At 42.6% G+C, this 19,278-nt stretch overlaps 2 protein-coding genes across 3 annotated transcripts in view; one reads left to right on the forward strand and one right to left on the reverse strand.

Moving 5' to 3' along the window:
- LOC121567869 (neurobeachin-like) overlaps positions 1–19,278 on the reverse strand; it is a 311,893-nt gene that overhangs the window by 101,007 nt on the left and 191,608 nt on the right. The window lies entirely within an intron of this gene.
- On the forward strand, positions 14,711–19,206 carry LOC121567870 (putative nucleotidyltransferase MAB21L1). The gene has a single exon (XM_041878219.2). The coding sequence runs from the start codon at positions 16,487–16,489 to the stop codon at positions 17,564–17,566; it is 1,080 nt and encodes a 359-aa protein (XP_041734153.1). The 5' UTR covers positions 14,711–16,486; the 3' UTR covers positions 17,567–19,206.

Below are 19,278 nucleotides of genomic sequence, written 5' to 3' on the forward strand. Positions count from 1 at the left end.
CACACACCTCCAAAATACTACACACACACACCTCCTCAGCCCTACATACAGTGCATTCGGAAAGTATTCAGACCCCTTCACTTTTTCCACATTTTGTTACGTTACAGCCTTATTCTAAAATTGATGAAATTGTTTTTTTCCCCCCTCATCAATCTACACACAATACCCCATAAAGTCAAAGCAAAAACTGGTTTTTAGAAAGTTTTACAGCCTTGAGTGTTCTTGGGTATGACGCTACAAGCTTGGTACACCTGTATTTGGGGAGTTTCTCCCATTCTTCTCTGCAGATCCTCTCAAGCTCTGTCAGGTTGGATGGGGAGCGTCACTGCACAGCTATTTTCAGGTCTCTCCAGAGATATTCAATCAGGTTCAAGTCCGGGCTCTGGCTGGGCCACTCAAGTACATTTAGAGACTTGTCCCGAATCCACTCCTGCTTTGTTTTGGCTGTGTGCTTAGGTTTGTTGCCCTGTTGGAAGGAGAACCTTCGCCCCAGTCTGAGGTCCTGAGCGCTCTGAAGCAGGTTTTCATCAATGATCTCTCTGTACTTTGCTCCGTTCATCTTTTCCTCTATCCTGACCAGTCTCCCAGTCCCTGCCGCTGAAAAACATCCCCACAGCATGATGCTTCCGCCACCATGCTTCACCGTAAGGATGGTGCCAGGTTTCCTCCAGACGTGATGCTTGGCATTCAAATCAAAATCAAATTTTATTGGTCACATGCGCCGAATACAACAGGTGCAGACATTACAGTGAAATGCTTACTTACAGCCCTTAACCAACAGTGCATTTCTTTTAAACCAAAAAAATAAAAATAAAACAACAACAAAAAAAAGTGTTGAGAAAAAAAAGAGCAGAAGTAAAATAAAGTGACAGTAGGGAGGCTATATATACAGGGGGGTACCGTTGCAGAGTCAATGTGCGGGGGCACCGGCTAGTTGAGGTAGTTGAGGTAATATGTACATGTGGGTAGAGTTAAAGTGACTATGCATAAATACTTAACAGAGTAGCAGCAGCGTAAAAAGGATGGGGTGGGGGGGCAGTGCAAATAGTCCGGGTAGCCATGATTAGCTGTTCAGGAGTCTTATGGCTTGGGGGTAGAAGCTGTTGAGAAGTCTTTTGGACCTAGACTTGGCACTCCGGTACCGCTTGCCGTGCGGTAGCAGAGAGAACAGTCTATGACTAGGGTGGCTGGAGTCTTTGACAATTTTGAGGGCCTTCCTCTGACACCGCCTGGTATAGAGGTCCTGGATGGCAGGAAGCTTTGCCCCAGTGATGTACTGGGCCGTACGCACTACCCTCTGTAGTGCCTTGCGGTCGGAGGCCAAGCAGTTGCCATACCAGGCGGTGATGCAACCAGTCAGGATGCTCTCGATGGTGCAGCTGTAGAATTTCAGGCCAAAGAGTTCAATCTTGGTTTCATCAGACCAGATAATCTTGTTTCTCATGGTCTGAGAGTCCTTTAGAGGAACACTGCACCTCCCTGACCAAGGCCCTTCTCCCCCGATTGCTCAGTTTGGCCGGGCGGCCAGCTCCAGGAAGAGTCTTGGTGGTTCCAAACTTCTTCCATGTAAGAATGATGGAGGCCACTGTGTTCATGGGGACCTTCAATGCAGCAGACATTTTTTGGTACCATTCCCCAGATCTGTGCCTCGACACAATCCTGTCTATGAGTTCTATGGACTATTCCTTCAACCTCATGGCTTGGTTTTTGCTTTGACATGCACTGTCAACTGTGGGACCTTATATAGACAGGTGTGTGCCTTTCCAAGTCATGTCCAATCAATTGAATTGACCACAGGTGGACTCCAATCAAGTTGTAGAAACATCTCAAGGATGATCAAAGGAAACAGGATGCACCTGAGCTCAATTTCGAGTCTCAAAGCAAATGTTTTGCTTTGTCATTATGGGAAATTGTGTGTAGATTGATGAGGAAATGTTTTATTTAATCACGTTTAGAATAAGGCTGTAATGTAACAAAATGTGGAAAAAGGGAAGGGGTCTGAATACTTTCCGAATGCACTGTATATACATACGCACACACCTCCCAAACCCTCACCACAGACCTGACACTTTAGTACAATTATTATCTTGTTGTGTTAAATCAGTTCTGCTGTTTGTTTTTTTCCCAAACCAAATCAGCTCCCTTTGTCTCCATCATCCACCATCATCGCCTCCTCTTTTCATTCACTCTTCCTCTCCTCCTCATCCCCAATTCCAGAGCTGGACTAAATAAATTAATCCTGAGCTCTTCAATGTTTAATTGGCTGGAGCCATCAGGCTGGACTGTCTCTCTCTACAGCCTCAGGGCACAGCTATACTGAACAAAAACATAAACGCAACATGTGTTGGTCCCATGTTTCATGAGCTGAAATAAAAGATCCCAGAATTTTTCCACATGCACAAAAAGCTTATTTCTCTCAAATTATATGCACAAATTTGTTTACATCCCTGTTAGTGAACATTTCTCCTTTGCCAAGATAATCCATCCACCTAACAGGTGTGGCATATCAAGACGCTCATTAAATAGCATGATCATTACACAGGTGCACCTTGTGCTGGGGACAAAACAATGCCACAGATGTCACACAACACAATGCCACAGATGTCTCAAGTTTTGAGGGAGAGTGCAATTGGCATGCTGACTGCAGGAATGTCCACCAGAGCTGTTGCCAGAGAATTACATGTTAATTTCACTACCATAAGCCACCTCCAAAGTCATTTTAGAGAATTTGGCAGTATGTCCAACCCGGCCTCATAAATGCACACCACGTGTAACCACGCCAGCCCAGGTCCTCCACATCCGGCTTCTTCACCTGCGGGATCGTCTGAGACCAGCCACCCAGACAGCTGATGAAACAGGAGTATTTGTTATTTTATAGTTTTTTGGGTGGTATTTTACTCCCTTTTTATCCCGAATTTCAATCCCCAACGGGCTCGGGAGGTGAAGGTCAAGTCATGCGTCCTCCGAAACATGACCTGCCAAACCGCGCTCCTTAACACCCGCCCGCTTAACCCGGAAGCCAGCCACACCAATGTGTCGGAGGAAACACCGTTCAACTGACAACCAAGGTCAGCCTGCAGGCGCCCAGCCCGCCACAAGGAGTTGCTAGAACGCGATGAGCCATATAAAGCCCCTCCGGCCAAACCCTCCCCTAAATCGGACGATGCTGGGCCAATTGTGCGCCACCCTACGGGACTCCCGAACACGGCCGGTTATGACACAGCCTGGGAATGAACCCGGGTCTGTAGGGACACCTCTAGCACTGCGAGGCAGGGCTTTAGACCGCTGCGCCACTCGGGAGGCCCACTGAGGAGTTCTTCTGTCTGTAAATGTAATAAAGCCCTTTTGTGGGGAAAAACTCATTGGGATTGGCTGGGCCTGGCTCCCCATTGGGTGGGACTGTCTCCCATGTGGGTGGGCCTATGCCCTCCCAGGTCCATCTATGGCTGCGCCCCTGCCCAGTCATGTGGAATCCGTAGATTAGGGCCTAATGAATTCATTTCAATTGACTGATTTCCTTATTTGAACTGTAACTCAGAAAAATCGTTGAAATTGTTGCATATTGCCTTTATATTTTTGTTCAGTGTAGATCAGGTGAACGCCTGGCAGCAGGAACCTGCGTGTCAGCAGAACCTCCTCCGCCTCATCCCCTCCTCCACCTCTTCATCCCCTCCTCTTCCTCCTCCTGGATCATGACTGTTTCATGGGTCAGCCTGATGTCCGTAAGCTCCAGCCTATCTCTTGTTTTGCTCTAACAGAGGTCAGAGAGATCACTAGTTTTATGAAGTCAATAGAATATATCCCAGTGGGAGGACAGAACACTAAGCTGCCCACACACACACGTAAGCACAGCCAAGGGGTGAGGGTATAGAGGCCCAATAAGAGCTGACAGATACCAGGCAGTCTGACAGACACGCAGACAGACAGTCCTGATGTCTGATGCTTCACCCAAACCCCACACAACAAACACACCTGCCCAAACCCCAATGAACTATACACTTTATCATTCAAAGACACACAACACACCAGTCATTGTGGACGTTATAAGCTTTTCATTTTGGAATATCTCTGGCTATTGGAGTATTTAAATATGAAGATGATATTTTAAACTTTGTCAGATGGCTGGGACATACCTTCCCCATAAAGCAGTTTGATCATTGTTTATTAGCGTGTAAAATAAGCAATTGGCTTCCTGCCCCATATGGCCCTCTGTCTCAGTGGTTGGGATGGAGATGAGGAGGGAGAGATTAGATTGTAGCATCCTTTCCATCTGTGCTATACATTTTGTGTGTGTGTGTGTGTGTGTGTGTGTGTGTGGTAACAGGCTAATATTCCGCACTGCTCACCACAAGCAGAACTAATCAGAGTAGACAAAATGTCACTGCTGCCATCTTTGTCTAGCATCCGCTCAGGGTGAGCCTCCCTCTCTCTCTCCCCTCCTCCCCCCTCTCGTAGGGAGGGCGACAGCAGCATAAAATGGAGGCGTGGAAATGTGCCTTACATGTGGCAGAGCAGTAGGGTGACTGGGGCTGGGGCTAGCAGCTGTAGGGTGGCCAACACAGGGTCAACACATTCCGTTTTTACGCAAATAACTTTTTTGTTGTTGCCAGAATTCAAGTTCTGGTAATTTAAACTGGCCAGGATATGGATATCAGATGGATAGATATCAGACCTAGATTTTTGAGTTGCTACAACTGTTTTTAACTTCTAATTTATAATCTTAAAAAGTTGTCTATGAGTTGGGTGCTACTGGGTGAATGTGGCACACAGGTATGAGACTGGAGCCTCCCCTGCTGTCATTGAGAGGATGATGAAGCTGGGTTCTGTAATCCCAGGTTATAAATCACCATCTGAAACGAGGCGGTTCCTCCAGTTTCATTAATGGAAATTATCTGTCAATATGCTGGAGTCACTTCACACGTGTCAGCTGTGCTGTAGCACAATAGAGCAGCACACTGATGAACTCCCCGCACCACTCCACACAGTCTATAAAACAACTGGCCTCCATGCAGGGGAGCGCCCCGTAACCCGCCCACACGCCCCCGCCACCCAGACCCAGACACCCCCTAACAGACCCTTTCACAGACCACCAGATGACACAGATGGGAAAACCAAACAAAAAGGAGGCTCCCTTTGTACGAACTGGGACTCCTTTCAAAAGCCGCTCAGGCAACAAATTGGGTAAACCTGGCCGTGCAACACTCTGTTTTTGCTCTTTTATTAGCTTCGGCCGTACGTCACAGTAAGTGAAATCAGATTTATGAGTTTTCTGCAACAATAGCTGCTTTTTTTTAAAGCGCAGGAAGCCTATGATATCTTGGTTTTGTTAACTAGAAACACAATGTTATAGATCACACTAATTACACACATGACATCAAGGACAGGGTGCTGATTTCTTTGGTTATTATACATTTTATTGTTTGCACTGTACAATTATTAAAGGCCAAAATATAGAATAACTACTAGACAACAGCAGATATGTTCGATTATATCCTAGGAAAACTATATCAGTAACACCAAATAATGTATAAAACAGGAGTTTATTTTCTCACTTTACTATGAGTCAAACGTTTCAGCAAATTAACTTTATTTACTGAGGATAAAGAACATAAATTAACTTTATTTCTTCATAAATCATATGAATAAGTTCCCTCTGTACTGTTAACTGGTTGTCTAAATAGAACAGTAACACTTCATAGCGCTGTATGCTAATGTAACAGCTGTTCATGGCAACCATCTATTTTCTATATTCTAGCCATCTACATTCTGAGATTCATATTGACACAGATCTTAGCTTGGCAGGTAAAGATAAGCTAATTATATCCACCATCTTCCCTCACTGGATCATGAAACTAGTGTATGATCATCATGGCTGCTGTTCACTAAACACTATGCAGTTTTATGCGATAATATTGCGGTGATTTGACTGTTTTATGCTGAAATAGTGGAGTGATTGGTCAAATTTGCAAGCCCAACACATAATATGCAGGGAATTTTTGATTTGCTAAAACTGTTGCGATCACAGAATCCTGGAGGGAGTGCTACATATTATGGTAGGCCTTAACCATGTTCTAACAGGCACATCATCAGTTAGGGAGGTTTATTTTTAAGTTAGGACACAAGTATGAACACACAAGCTTTCTGTTCTATGGCCCTCTCTCAGCTCCTCTCTCTCTCTCTCCCTCTTTTCTCTCCATCCCTCCCTCTCTTCTCCTCTCCCTCGCCCCTCCCCCCTCTCCCTTCCCCTCTTCTCTCTCGCTCCCCCACTCCTCTATCCCTCTCCCAGTGTCGCTACAATCTGCATAGAGAGACATTTGTCATCATTAGCTGGGCCCTGACAGTTGGCACCCAGCTTTTCACATCTCCACCACTGGCAAATACGAACACTTCAGGCCTTATTTGGGTAACATGGCCTAATGTCATCATGGACCCAGCCACCAGCATTTCATTACAACACAATCCTCTTTTATCCCTCTCTTTGTCTTTCTTTTCTGCTGCTCTGCTGTGTGCTCTTCTACTAGGGCGGTGCAATTAATGTGAGATTCATAATGGGCTCCTGCGCTGCAGTAAAGATGCTCTGGTGGAGTATCACAGGGTAACACAGGGTCAGTGGGCCAATGATTACAGTGTCCACCTTTAGACAGGAGAGGAGACGTCTCCTACACATGAAGATTAATCACTCTGCCTCTGTTGCTTTGTTGCCTTCCGCTCTATATTCGGAGAGGGAAGGTGCCTCCTCATGTCTGTTCTTATATGTATACGCTATACACTGAGTGTAAAAAACATTAAGAACACCTGCTCTTTCCATGACATAGACTGACCAGGTGAAAGCCATGATCCCTTATTGACGTCTCTTGTTAAATCCACTTCAATCAGTGTAGATGAAGGGGAGGACGCAGGTTAAATAAGGATTTTTAAGCCTTGATACAATTGAGACATGGATTGTGTATGTGTGCCATTCAGAGGGTGAATGGGCAAGTAACAACATGCCTTTGAACGGGGTATGGTAGTAGGTGCCAGGCGCACCGGTTTGAGTGTGTCAAGAACTGCAACGATGCTGGATTTTTCATGCTGCACAGTTTCCTGTGTGTATCAAGAATGGTTGACCACCAAAAGGACATCCAGCCAACTTGACACAACTGTAGGAAGCATTGGAGTCAACATGGGCCAGCATCCCTGTGGAACGCTTTCGACACCTTGTAGAGTTCATGCCCTGACGAATTGAGGCTGTTCTGAGGGCAAAAGGGGTGCAACTCAATATTAGGAAAGTGCGCCTAATGTTTTGAACACTCAGTGTATATATACAGTACCAATCAACAGTTTGTACACACCTACTCATTCCAGGGTTTTTCTTTATTTTTACTATTTTCTACATTGTAGAATAATAGTGAAGACATCAAAACTATGAAATAACACATATGGAATCATGTAGTAACCAATAAAGTGTTAAATAAATCAATATATATTTTAGATTTTAGATTCTTGAAAGTAGCCACCCTTTGCCTTGATGACAGCTTTGCACACTCTTGGCATTCTCTCAACCAGCTTCATGAGGAATACTTTTCCAACAGTCTTGAAGGAGTTCCCACATATGCTGAGCACTTGTTGGCTGCTTTTCCTTCACTCTGCGGTCCAACTCATCACAAACCATCTCAATTGGGTTGAGGTCGGGTGATTGTGGAGGTCAGGTCATCTGATGCAGCACTCCATCACTCTCCTTGGTCAAATAGCCCTTACACAGCCTGGAGGTGTGTTGGGTAATTGTGCTGTTGAAAAACAAATGATAGTTCCACTAAGCGCAAACCAGATGGGATGGCGTATCACTGCAAAATGCTGTGGTAGCCATGCTGGTTAAGTGTGCCTTGAATTCTAAATTAATCACAGACAGTGTCACCAGCAAAGCACCCCCACACCATCACACCTCTTCCTCCATGCTTCACGGTGGGAACTACACATGCGGAGATCATCCGTTCACCTACTCTGCGTCTCATAAAGACACGGCGGTTGGAACCAAAAATCTCAAATTTGGACTCATCAGACCAAAGGACATTTTTCCACCGGTCTAATGTCCATTGCTCGTGTTTCTTGGCCCAAGCAAGTCTCTTCTTATTATTGGTGTCCTTTAGTAGTGGTTTCTTTGCAGCAATTCGGCCATGAAGGCCTGATTCACACGGTCTCCTCTGAACAGTTGATGTTGAGATGTGTCTGTTACTTGAACTCTGTGAAGCATTTATTTGGGCTGCAATTTCTGAGGCTGGTAACTCTAATGAACTTATCCTCTGCAGCAGAGGTAACTCTGGGTCTTCCTTTCCTGTGGCGGTCCTCATGAGAGCCAGTTTCATCATAGCGCTTGATGGTTTTTGCGACTGCAATTGAAGAAACTTTCAAAGTTCTTGAAATTTTCCGGATTGACTGACCTTCATGTCTTAAAGTAATGATGGACTGTCATTTCTCTTTGCTTATTTGAGCTGTTCTTGCCATAATATGGACTTGGTCTTTTACCAAATAGGGCTATCTTCTGTATACCAACCCTACAAACTGATTGGCTCAAACGCATTAAGAAGGAAAGAAATTCCACAAATTAACTTTTAACAAGGCACACCTGTTAATTGAAATGCATTCCAGGTGACTACCTCATGAAGCTGGTTGAGAGAATGCCAAGAGTGTGCAAAGCTGTCATCAAGGCAAAGGGTGGCTACTTTGAAGAATCTCAAATATAAAATATATTTTCATTTGTTTAACACTTTATTGGTTACTACATGATTCCATATGTGTTATTTCATAGTTTTGATGTCTTCACTATTATTATACAATGTAGAAAATAGTAAAAATAAAGAAAAACACTGGAATGAGTAGGTGTGTCCAAACTTTTGACTGGTACTGTATATATTACAAAAACAAACATGAGGGGGCACCTTTCCTCTCCCTGGCAAAACAGCCTGGATATTGCACTATAAACTAGTCACAAAAAACCACAAGCCTTTACAATACTGCTGCTCTAACAACAAACCCCAAGCCTGTACAATACTGCTGCTCTAACAACAAACCCCAAGCCTGTACAATACTGCTGCTCTAACAACAAATCACAAGCCTTTACAATACTGCTACTCTAACAGCTTCACAACAGCAGAGATAGAAACAGATTACAGAATAATAATATAGCAGGACACTGCTCCCATCTCTTACTAATACCTTAACACTGTCATGTAGAGCAGATACAGAGTTTATCTGTGTGATAATACAGACAGGGGAAGCCATAGTCTGCATCACAAATGGCACCCTATTCCCTATGTAGTGCATATATAGCAAATACCATTGGACCCTGGTCAAAAGTAGTGCACTATATAGGGAATAGGGTGCCGTTTGAGATGCAACCATAACCTAAGCATTTCTACACAGTAATGCTATGGGCACATACTAAAACAGAAAAATGTGTGATCGCTCACAGTGTCTTTTTTTAATGGCAGACCTCTGATAATACCTCTCATTTTCTGTGTTATTATGTGAAGCCGTGTTGGCAAATAAAACTAAATTATGTTGAATTATATTAATGCTACATTGATGCAAATACAGTGGGGGAAAAAAAGTATTTAGTCAGCCACCAATTGTGCAAGTTCTCCAACTTAAAAAGATGAGAGAGGCCTGTAATTTTCATCATAGGTACACGTCAACTATGACAGACAAATTGAGGAAAAAAAATCCAGAAAATCACATTGTAGGATTTTTTATGAATTTATTTGCAAATGATGGTGGAAAATAAGTATTTGGTCAATAACAAAAGTTTCTCAATACTTTGTTATATACCCTTTGTTGGCAATGACACAGGTCAAACGTTTTCTGTAAGTCTTCACAAGGTTTTCACACACTGTTGCTGGTATTTTGGCCCATTCCTCCATGCATATCTCCTCTAGAGCAGTGATGTTTTGGGGCTGTCGCTGGGCAACACGGACTTTCAACTCCCTCCAAAGATTTTCTATGGGGTTGAGATCTGGAGACTGGCTAGGCCACTCCAGGACCTTGAAATGCTTATAACGAAGCCACTCCTTCATTGCCCGGGCGGTGTGTTTGGGATCATTGTCATGCTGAAAGACCCAGCCACGTTTCATCTTCAATGCCCTTGCTGATGGAAGGAGGTTTTCACTCAAAATCTCACGATACATGGCCCCATTTATTCTTTCCTTTACATGGATCAGTCGTCCTGGTCCCTTTGCAGAAAAACAGCCCTAAAGCATGATGTTTCCACCCCCATGCTTCACAGTAGGTATGGTGTTCTTTGGATGCAACTCAGCATTCTTTGTCCTCCAAACACGACGAGTTGAGTTTTTACCAAAAAGTTATATTTTGGTTTCATCTGACCATATGACATTCTCCCAATCCTCTTCTGGATAATCCAAATGCACTCTAGCAAACTTCAGACGGACCTGGACATGTACTGGCTTAAGCAGGGGGACACGTCTGGCACTGCAGGATTTGAGTCCCTGGCGGCGTGAGTGTGTTACTGATGGTAGGCTTTGTTACTTTGGTCCCAGCTCTCTGCAGGTCATTCACTAGGTCCCCCCGTGTGGTTCTGGGATTTTTGCTCACCGTTCTTGTGATCATTTTGACCCCACGGGGGAGATCTTGCGTGGAGCCCCAGATCGAGGGAGATTATCAGTGGTCTTGTATGTCTTCCATTTCCTAATAATTGCTCCCACAGTTGATTTCTTCAAACCAAGCTGCTTACCTATTGCAGATTCAGTCTTCCCAGCCTGGTGCAGGTCTACAATTTTGTTTCTGGTGTCCTTTGACAGCTCTTTGGTCTTGGCCATAGTGGAGTTTGGAGTGTGACTGTTTGAGGTTGTGGACAGGTGTCTTTTATACTGATAACAAGTTCAAACAGGTGCCATTAATACAGGTAACGAGTGGAGGACAGAGGAGCCTCTTAAAGAAGAAGTTACAGGTCTGTGAGAGCCAGAAATCTTGCTTGTTTGTAGGTGACCAAATACTTATTTTCCACCATAATTTGCAAATAAAATCATTAAAAATCCTACAATGTGATTTTCTGGATTTTTTTTTCTAAATTTGTCTGTCATAGTTGACGTGTACCTATGATGAAAATTACAGGCCTCTCTCATCTTTTTAAGTGGGAGAACTTGCACAATTGGTGGCTGACTAAATACTTTTTTCCCCCACTGTACATGCATGTCATTCATCAGAAAGGCTGACAAGCATTCCATATTGAGGAGAGGAGGAAGGCGGGTGGTGGAGGAGAGGAGGAAGGCGGGTGGTGGAGCAGAGGAGGGGTGGGGCAACAGAAGCAGAGATAATTCATTAATTTCCCCTGTTCTCCCCCCCACCCTCTCTCTCCCTCTCGCTCTTTCTCTCCTCTGTCAAGGAAATACACACCAAAGTTCTGTTATTATGTATTTTCTCTCTGATGTGTTTTGTGTAACCACAACGGGCTGTAGCCTGATGGCCTGTAGTCTATAGCAGCTAGCCTGGGCCCTAGCTGATCACTACAAGGTCCTTCAGAGCCTCTGGTTGTGTTGTCCACTCCTGGCTCCTCACTACTCACAGAGAGACTGCTGACAGGAGGGCTCTATCTCAATCCGTCTCTGCAATATCTAGAATCCTTTGTCCTTGCCTCCTCCTCAATCGTATTGGAGGAGAAGGTCCAAGGTCCCTCCCCTCTGACCTTTTTCTCCAATGTGTTTTGAGAAGGATGCGAGGTCAGAGGATGTGAGGAATCAAGGAAATATGAATTGAGAAAGAGCCGGGGAGGGAGGAGGCTAACATAGAGAAGCTGTTGACACAAGGAGGGGGTATAACAGATGAAGAAAGGGGGGGGGGGGCGGAGATCCAGAGGGGGTCGAGGTGGAGGGAGGATCCAGAGGGTGGAAGGCACAAGGCCCAGAAATTAACGGGCTACCCCACAGAGACACCATATTGTCTGGAATAATGATATTCAGATTATTAAAAACCCCAATGACAATGTCATTTTGAGATGAATGAATTTTGTGGGGGAACATGTCAGTGAGTCCCCATCCGACAGGGTTAAGTGTATTATTTCTCCCAGTGTGAAGCCTAATGCTGATCACACATATCATAAATGCCACCCTTTTAAATCGGAGTCCTATTGCACTGCCACTCCATTAGAGACTGTAGGTATAATCTGGATTTGACTTGGTGACTGAACCTCTCCTTGGCTGCCCTCCATCCCCAGTCCTCTATAATGCACAGAGAGATAGATGACAGAATAACATGGATGACCTTATTTGTCATGTTCTAACAGGATTATCAATAGAGACACACACTGAGTAATATTATCCTCAATTAGCTTACTTTAATGGCCACATTATGAGATGCTGCTATTACTATTGAGACATTTGAATTGTTAATATGGTATTAGATAAGTTTGGTCTGTCTTAATAAATATTAATATTATTATGGTTTTCGCTGGGTTTGGTGTTAAACATTTACACTAATGGTGTCTATAATGCACCACAGTATTGTACATTTATAAAAACTGTTTACACTGTCTGCAGCGATGGATTTGTGGCATCGAAAAATAATGTTATATTGTGAACTTAGACTTGTAATTGTCAAGCTGAAAAATCGAATGTCCATTTTCAGGCCGTGTGTGTGTGCGTGATAAACTATGGTGTCATCACAAAGCCATTTCAGCTATTAGACAAGAACTGTTGACCCCATGCCAGACCACTGACAGGAGGATCAGTCTTACTACAAGAAAGAGAAAAATGAAGAATGGAGGGAAAAAGGAGAAGTGCAGTAGAGGCTGGCTCTGGAAACAAAGAAGCCTTCTACACAGAGAGACTGGGTCACATGGTAGGAAGTAGAAGTCATTGTATTGATTTACACAATCATGCATTAAATTGGAGGGTCAGAGACTGGACTGAAATTAGGCTGGGTCAGAAATAGGTTCTATTGAAATTAGGCTGGGTCAGAGATAGGTTCTATTGAAATTAGGCTGGGTCAGAGATAGGCGCTAACCCATATCTGCTATTGTGGATCTAACACATAGAGCATTCAGGATAGTGTAGATCTGAGTAGAGTAGAACAGGTTGTTAGTGTAGATCTATAGTAGAGTAGACCAGGTTGCTATACAGTGTAGATTTGTGTAGAGTAGACCAGGGGTGTGTTCAGAACAGTGTGCAACGTTTAATTCACACACAAATGTACCTCAAAGGCTGTTGAAGAACAGTGTGCACCGTTTTGGGGAAACGTGTCATTCAGTACAAACCGTCAAGCAATGCAACAAACGTTGAACCGAACTGAACGCACCTCAGGTTGTTAGCTCTAAGCATTAATATTTACATGTAGATCTGTGTAGAGTAGTCCAAGTTGTTAGATCTAAGCAGCCACATGCTTTAGATTAAAGAGGTGATAATCCTGAAGAAAAGCCCCTCTCTATCACGCATAGGGATGACCAGCCTCATGGCTACACTGACACACACAAGTAGACTATAGACTAGTCTGGATCTAATAAAGGCCAATACACCTGCTGATCTACAGAGACAGAGAGACAAAGAGAGAGAGAGAGAGAGAGAGAGAGAGAGAGAGAGAGAGAGAGAGAGAGAGAGAGAGAGAGAGAGAGAGAGAGAGAGAGAGAGAGAGAGAGGTGCAGGTTTTCCTCCTATCTCTCTCCACATGGAACCAGTATAGAATGTCCTACATTCACAAAACACTCCATGAAAGTGACCAAAAATCTAAGCTAGGAAGTGGTAGCTAGTACCTAGTTTTGTCAATATCTTACCCCAAACGATTTCTGTTGACTAATAAACTATATTTCACACTTAATTGGAATTAATATTTTCATTGTAGACCTTTAGATGCGCCTAGAGTAATGATGTGTTTTCCTGACAAGGTCTATCCCAGCACCCCATGTGTTGTCATATCTGTAATGTCTGCCTGGTAACAGTGGGACATTATTAATTATGATTGGGCTGATGCTGCTGACAGAGACCTCCAGACTGGCTGGCATGATAGTGGGAGACACCTATCCATCACACACACACACACAGAAACTACACTGGGAACTGACAAGGTGCAGTCTATCCTGATAATTTGTGGTTCTGTGCAGCAAAGTGTACCTGCTCTCTGTAACTCTGCCATTTGAAGTCTTCTTCAAAGCTCAAACTGAACCCTCTGAGACAGGAAGCCACGATGATAACTACTTATAAAGCTAGAGATGGTTCAGAGATAGGGAGATGGTTCGGTAATAACTACAGAGATTGTTCAGTGATTTGGTGTGCAGAAATGTGCAGCAACTTCGTCTGCATAAAAATATCTAGTCTACTGGTGTTGTGTATAAATGTGTCTTGCTTCCATTGAGGTCTTGATAACATAATAAACTGTTTTATATTAGTAATACGATTGGAATAGTTAAGGATTATTTTTGTAGCAGTAATATGAATATTGTAGGCCTAGCCTATGTTGTGTTGCCTACGTAGGCCTCATTTACTTCAGAACAAAATACTAGGTCTACTGAACTCAATGATCTATATATATATATATATATATATATATATATATATATATATATATATATATATATATATATATATATATATATATATATATATAAATAATTAGGCTAAAATAATAATCACAAAAATAATAACTTTTTTTTTTTTTTTGCAATTGTTTTATTTTGTTTAATTTGTTCTATCATCATATTCGTGATAATTGTAAACACTGCTCTCATACAACACTCACCGGGTATGTCTACAATGTACAACATCAATAATTTGTCTAGTATTAATAGTAATGGCCTGCTTATAAAAACCTTATGTTCACAACCTGTTAATAATGACAAGACACGGTTATACAATATTGTGGACTATATAATATTCGGAATCACGTTTTTCAACAAACTAACAAGATGCTTGCAATAAAGCATTTACCAATGTTGAATATGTCAAATATATTAAAAAGCCTACACATGTATAGATTACAGTCTTACAAAACAGTGATATAGCTAATAGAAATATCGATCCCATCTTAATTTTTCTTCAATGAAAAGATGAGTGTCCTACTTAATTTGACAAGTTCATCCTTCAATTAATGAGGGATAGTAGGCCTATTTCATACATTGGAATAACGAAAGATATGAACATTCATATTCAAAAACGTCTTAATTGAAACGTACGCCTGAAAAGGTATTTTCTTGCGTTGTATAGCCTATACAACTGTAAGAAAAAACAATTAACTTCTAAAGGGCTTTGGGCCTTCACGTTATCATTAGCCTATATAAGAAAACACAGAAAATTGACTGGTCCAATATTTTTTCACTACCAGGATGTTCCAGGCATACATGCTTTATTGTCAAAATAACCATGCGTGTGATTTCACAGGCCTAATAATTATACAGTAGCCTAGCCTACTGATATGCTAAAGATGTAAATCCATCTTCTATAAGCTATTTCAACATGCAGTTTTATTATTTTTCTAAGGACACCGCATTCCAAATTCATCTTTGAAATATCCCGGTAGAATAGATTTAGCAGTGCGAATCGTCAGTCAAAGCAAAAAAAATAAAAAAAAGACATAACCCCACGCAACAACCGTCATCAAACCTGTCATTCTTGTCGTCTTGTCTAATATTAGATCAGGTACAGTCCTGAGGCCGTGGACAATACAGACACACTAATCTACAAGAATAAAACAAAACAAAAATAAGAGTAAACAAGAATAATAAACACGAGAAAAATACAACATAAAATACATGTTTTATTCAAAACAAATAAATAAGCAAAACCCTGGCATATATTATAGCCTACCTACTGTAGCATACAACCAAGCAGTCTAAAATGAGCAGTTGAAGAAAATCCGTTAAAATTTCAAAAAGACAGCCTGAAAGAAAGCAGAAAATGGCTCTCTCTCGCCAATGCGTAGGTGGACTTCCGATCCTCGAGACTATTACCTTTAGTTTAAATTGTATATAAAACCCGGGGATTAATTTGTTGTCGATAAACTGGAGGCGGTGACGAATCAGCGATTGGACACCCTCGATCACATCCCTCCCTTTATAATTTCCCGAAGAGCGTCCGGGCTGTTAAACACAGAAAGACTCAGCCACCTCCACGACGCCCTCACACACACACACACACACACACAGACAGCACCGCGCACTTTCACATGCGGATCCATAACTACAGCAGTGATTAGAGAAATAACAAAAACAAAGACGAGGTTGTTTTGACTACTGACGTGAGAGGGTGTATTATGGACTTTTGATAATTATTCGCAAATCGAAGGACATACTTTTTCCAACTGCAGTTCAATGCAAAAGCTTATGCTTTAGACCGGTGAGATTATTACGCATGTGCCCCAACAAGCAATAGGCTTGGTTGGGTCTTTTGGAACATTCTTTCTTCTTTTTAATAGCGTTCTTTCTTCTCTAATATTGGCTCCCGTACAAACAGCCGCGTTGGATCCGTCGGCTTACTGCGAGACTCCGGTCTACAACCCGGATCTCTGCCCTAACATGATAGCCGCCCAGGCCAAGCTTGTGTACCACCTCAACAAATACTACCAGGAGAAATGCCAATCACGGAAGGCGGCCATCTCCAAGACCATCCGGGAGGTGTGCAAGGTGGTGTCGGACGTCTTGAAGGAGGTGGAGGTGCAGGAGCCCCGCTTCATCAGCTCTCTCAACGAGATGGACAACCGCTTCGAGGGGCTAGAGGTCATCTCCCCCACGGAGTTCGAGGTGGTGCTCTACCTCAACCAGATGGGGGTATTTAACTTCGTGGATGACGGGTCTCTGCCGGGCTGCGCTGTGCTCAAGCTGAGCGACGGCCGCAAGAGGAGCATGTCTCTCTGGGTAGAATTCATCACCGCCTCCGGCTACCTCTCTGCGCGCAAGATCCGCTCCAGATTTCAGACCCTAGTGGCGCAGGCCGTGGATAAATGCAGCTATAGAGATGTTGTCAAAATGGTGTCTGACACCAGCGAGGTGAAGTTACGCATCAGAGACAGATACATAGTTCAGATCACCCCGGCTTTCAAATGCACCGGGATCTGGCCCCGCAGCGCAGCACACTGGCCCCTTCCGCACATCCCCTGGCCGGGGCCCAACAGGGTAGCCGAGGTAAAGGCCGAGGGATTCAACCTTCTCTCTAAAGAATGCTACTCGTTGAACGGAAAACAAAGTTCGGCAGAGAGCGACGCCTGGGTCCTGCAGTTCGGCGAGGCTGAGAACCGCCTACTCCTGGGAGGCTGCAGGAAGAAATGTCTGTCGGTCCTCAAGACGTTACGGGACCGGCACCTTGAGCTGCCTGGGACGCCCCTCAACAACTACCACATGAAGACTCTGGTTTCTTATGAGTGTGAAAAACATCCACGGGAGTCTGACTGGGATGAGAACAACCTCGGGGACCGTTTGAACGGGATTCTATTGCAGCTTATTTCGTGTTTGCAGTGCAGGAGGTGTCCCCATTACTTCCTGCCTAATCTAGATCTGTTCCAGGGGAAACCTCATTCTGCTCTAGAAAATGCAGCCAAACAGACCTGGCGACTGGCGAGAGAGATTCTGACCAACCCCAAAAGCTTGGAGAAACTCTGAGGTAAATGCGTGTTATAGTGAAGGAGGGTCAGTGAGAGGCCTGGTGATGTATCAAAGAACTATGGACAGAAATGATCACTGCACCTCTGTTTTATTCACGGTCTTGTAAAATGTGACTATCCTCTGATGATGAAGACGTTTACTCTGAGATGATTTTTATGACATTTAGTCAAATATGACCCTTCTCTTAATTCTATTCTGTGATGTCCTAATTTAGGAGCAAATTGTACCATCAATCCACATTCAAGGTTAGGTTACAATTCAGTGTTAATCTTTCGTTATTTCTCTCCATGCCCACAGTTGTCTAAATCGTTTATTTGCTTAAATGCTTTAAAATAAAGCCCCCATACAAGCCTTCACACAATATTTCTACTGTAAATACATTCATAGGTTGTGATTCCAGTGGTCTGAAATGGTGAATGTTGTTCTGTGACATGTAAATTTAGGAGTTCAATTACACATTTTAAAGTAAAACGCCTGAACATTTTTTTTATCTGGTAGAAAATACATTCATTTAGTACATTCATTTCAGTAATAGTCTGCTGTATCTGTTGTCAGTGGACATTTTCAAATTTTGAAAGTTTACATTTTGATGGTACTATTTGTTACATTTAAAAAAAAAAAACATTCCATAAACATACTTGAATTCTTATTTAAAGTATACTCAATCATTTTTGTTTGTACCTTGCTTACATGATAAAACCTGAAAATAAGAAAATATATATAAATACAGTCTAATTGAAAAGAAAAAATGCACTTGAAATACACTGGATTATAACATTTGTGATCTGATTTTTATTCCTGTTTCTGAATTAATTTAAAGAGTTAGCCTAATAAAAACTAGCTATGTAATATGTGTCCCAATCATGATTCATGAAATGTATAACTTATATTTTTGAATCACATATAGGCCATATTTATTGTCTGCACCATACATGGGTATTTTATAAGCCTAGTGTTTAACCCATTTTAAATTACGCAAATATAGTTTGTCATTTTTCTATTAGTTCCGGCTATAAGCCTACCCTCCATATTGTATCTATCAAGTTGTCTACGTTATAATAATAGGCTGTCTAATTAAAAGCTTTTTATAGGCTTAAGGCTGTTGGGAAAAACAAATGTTTGAGAGGTACGTTTGGGGTTAGACATATTTCTAATATACAGTCCACACGAAGACTGCGCAAAATCAGGTGTTTTGAACGCGTAATTGTGCAAATGTCTAGGTTACAATGTTAGTATTAGCCTAATAGTACTAGTAGTTATCCCATGTCCATACACAGTCGCTATATTTATAAACAATGATAATATTGGTCTAAAATCGAACAGACCTCGTAGGCTCTCGTTTGATGACATGTGTTTACAGGTTTTGAGCGGATCAGAATATCAATAAATGTGTGAAATGTTGTAGGCCTACAGGTCAGGTTCTCTCCAGAGGCTTGGGTAGGCTTAAGGCTCGTCTACATCCTGGGACTGCAAATGGCACAACGTCCCAATTAGACAAAATATTCTAAAATGCTCCACAATCTCCTAATGGTTGAATTCTTGCACATGGGTGAACCTGGATAATTATTTTAATCTCCAAATCACATTTTGTGTCTTGCAAAAGAAAGGAACCTGGGGTCTATGCGTGCCCAGCCTAAACATGAACATGAGTCAGTAAAGTGACCTTGAATGTGAACAAAAGCTTGTGCATATCAAACAGAACTGGAAAG

The sequence above is a fragment of the Coregonus clupeaformis genome, chromosome 6 (assembly GCF_020615455.1).
Source record: "Coregonus clupeaformis isolate EN_2021a chromosome 6, ASM2061545v1, whole genome shotgun sequence".
In the NCBI taxonomy this organism is placed as follows: Eukaryota; Metazoa; Chordata; class Actinopteri; order Salmoniformes; family Salmonidae; genus Coregonus; species Coregonus clupeaformis.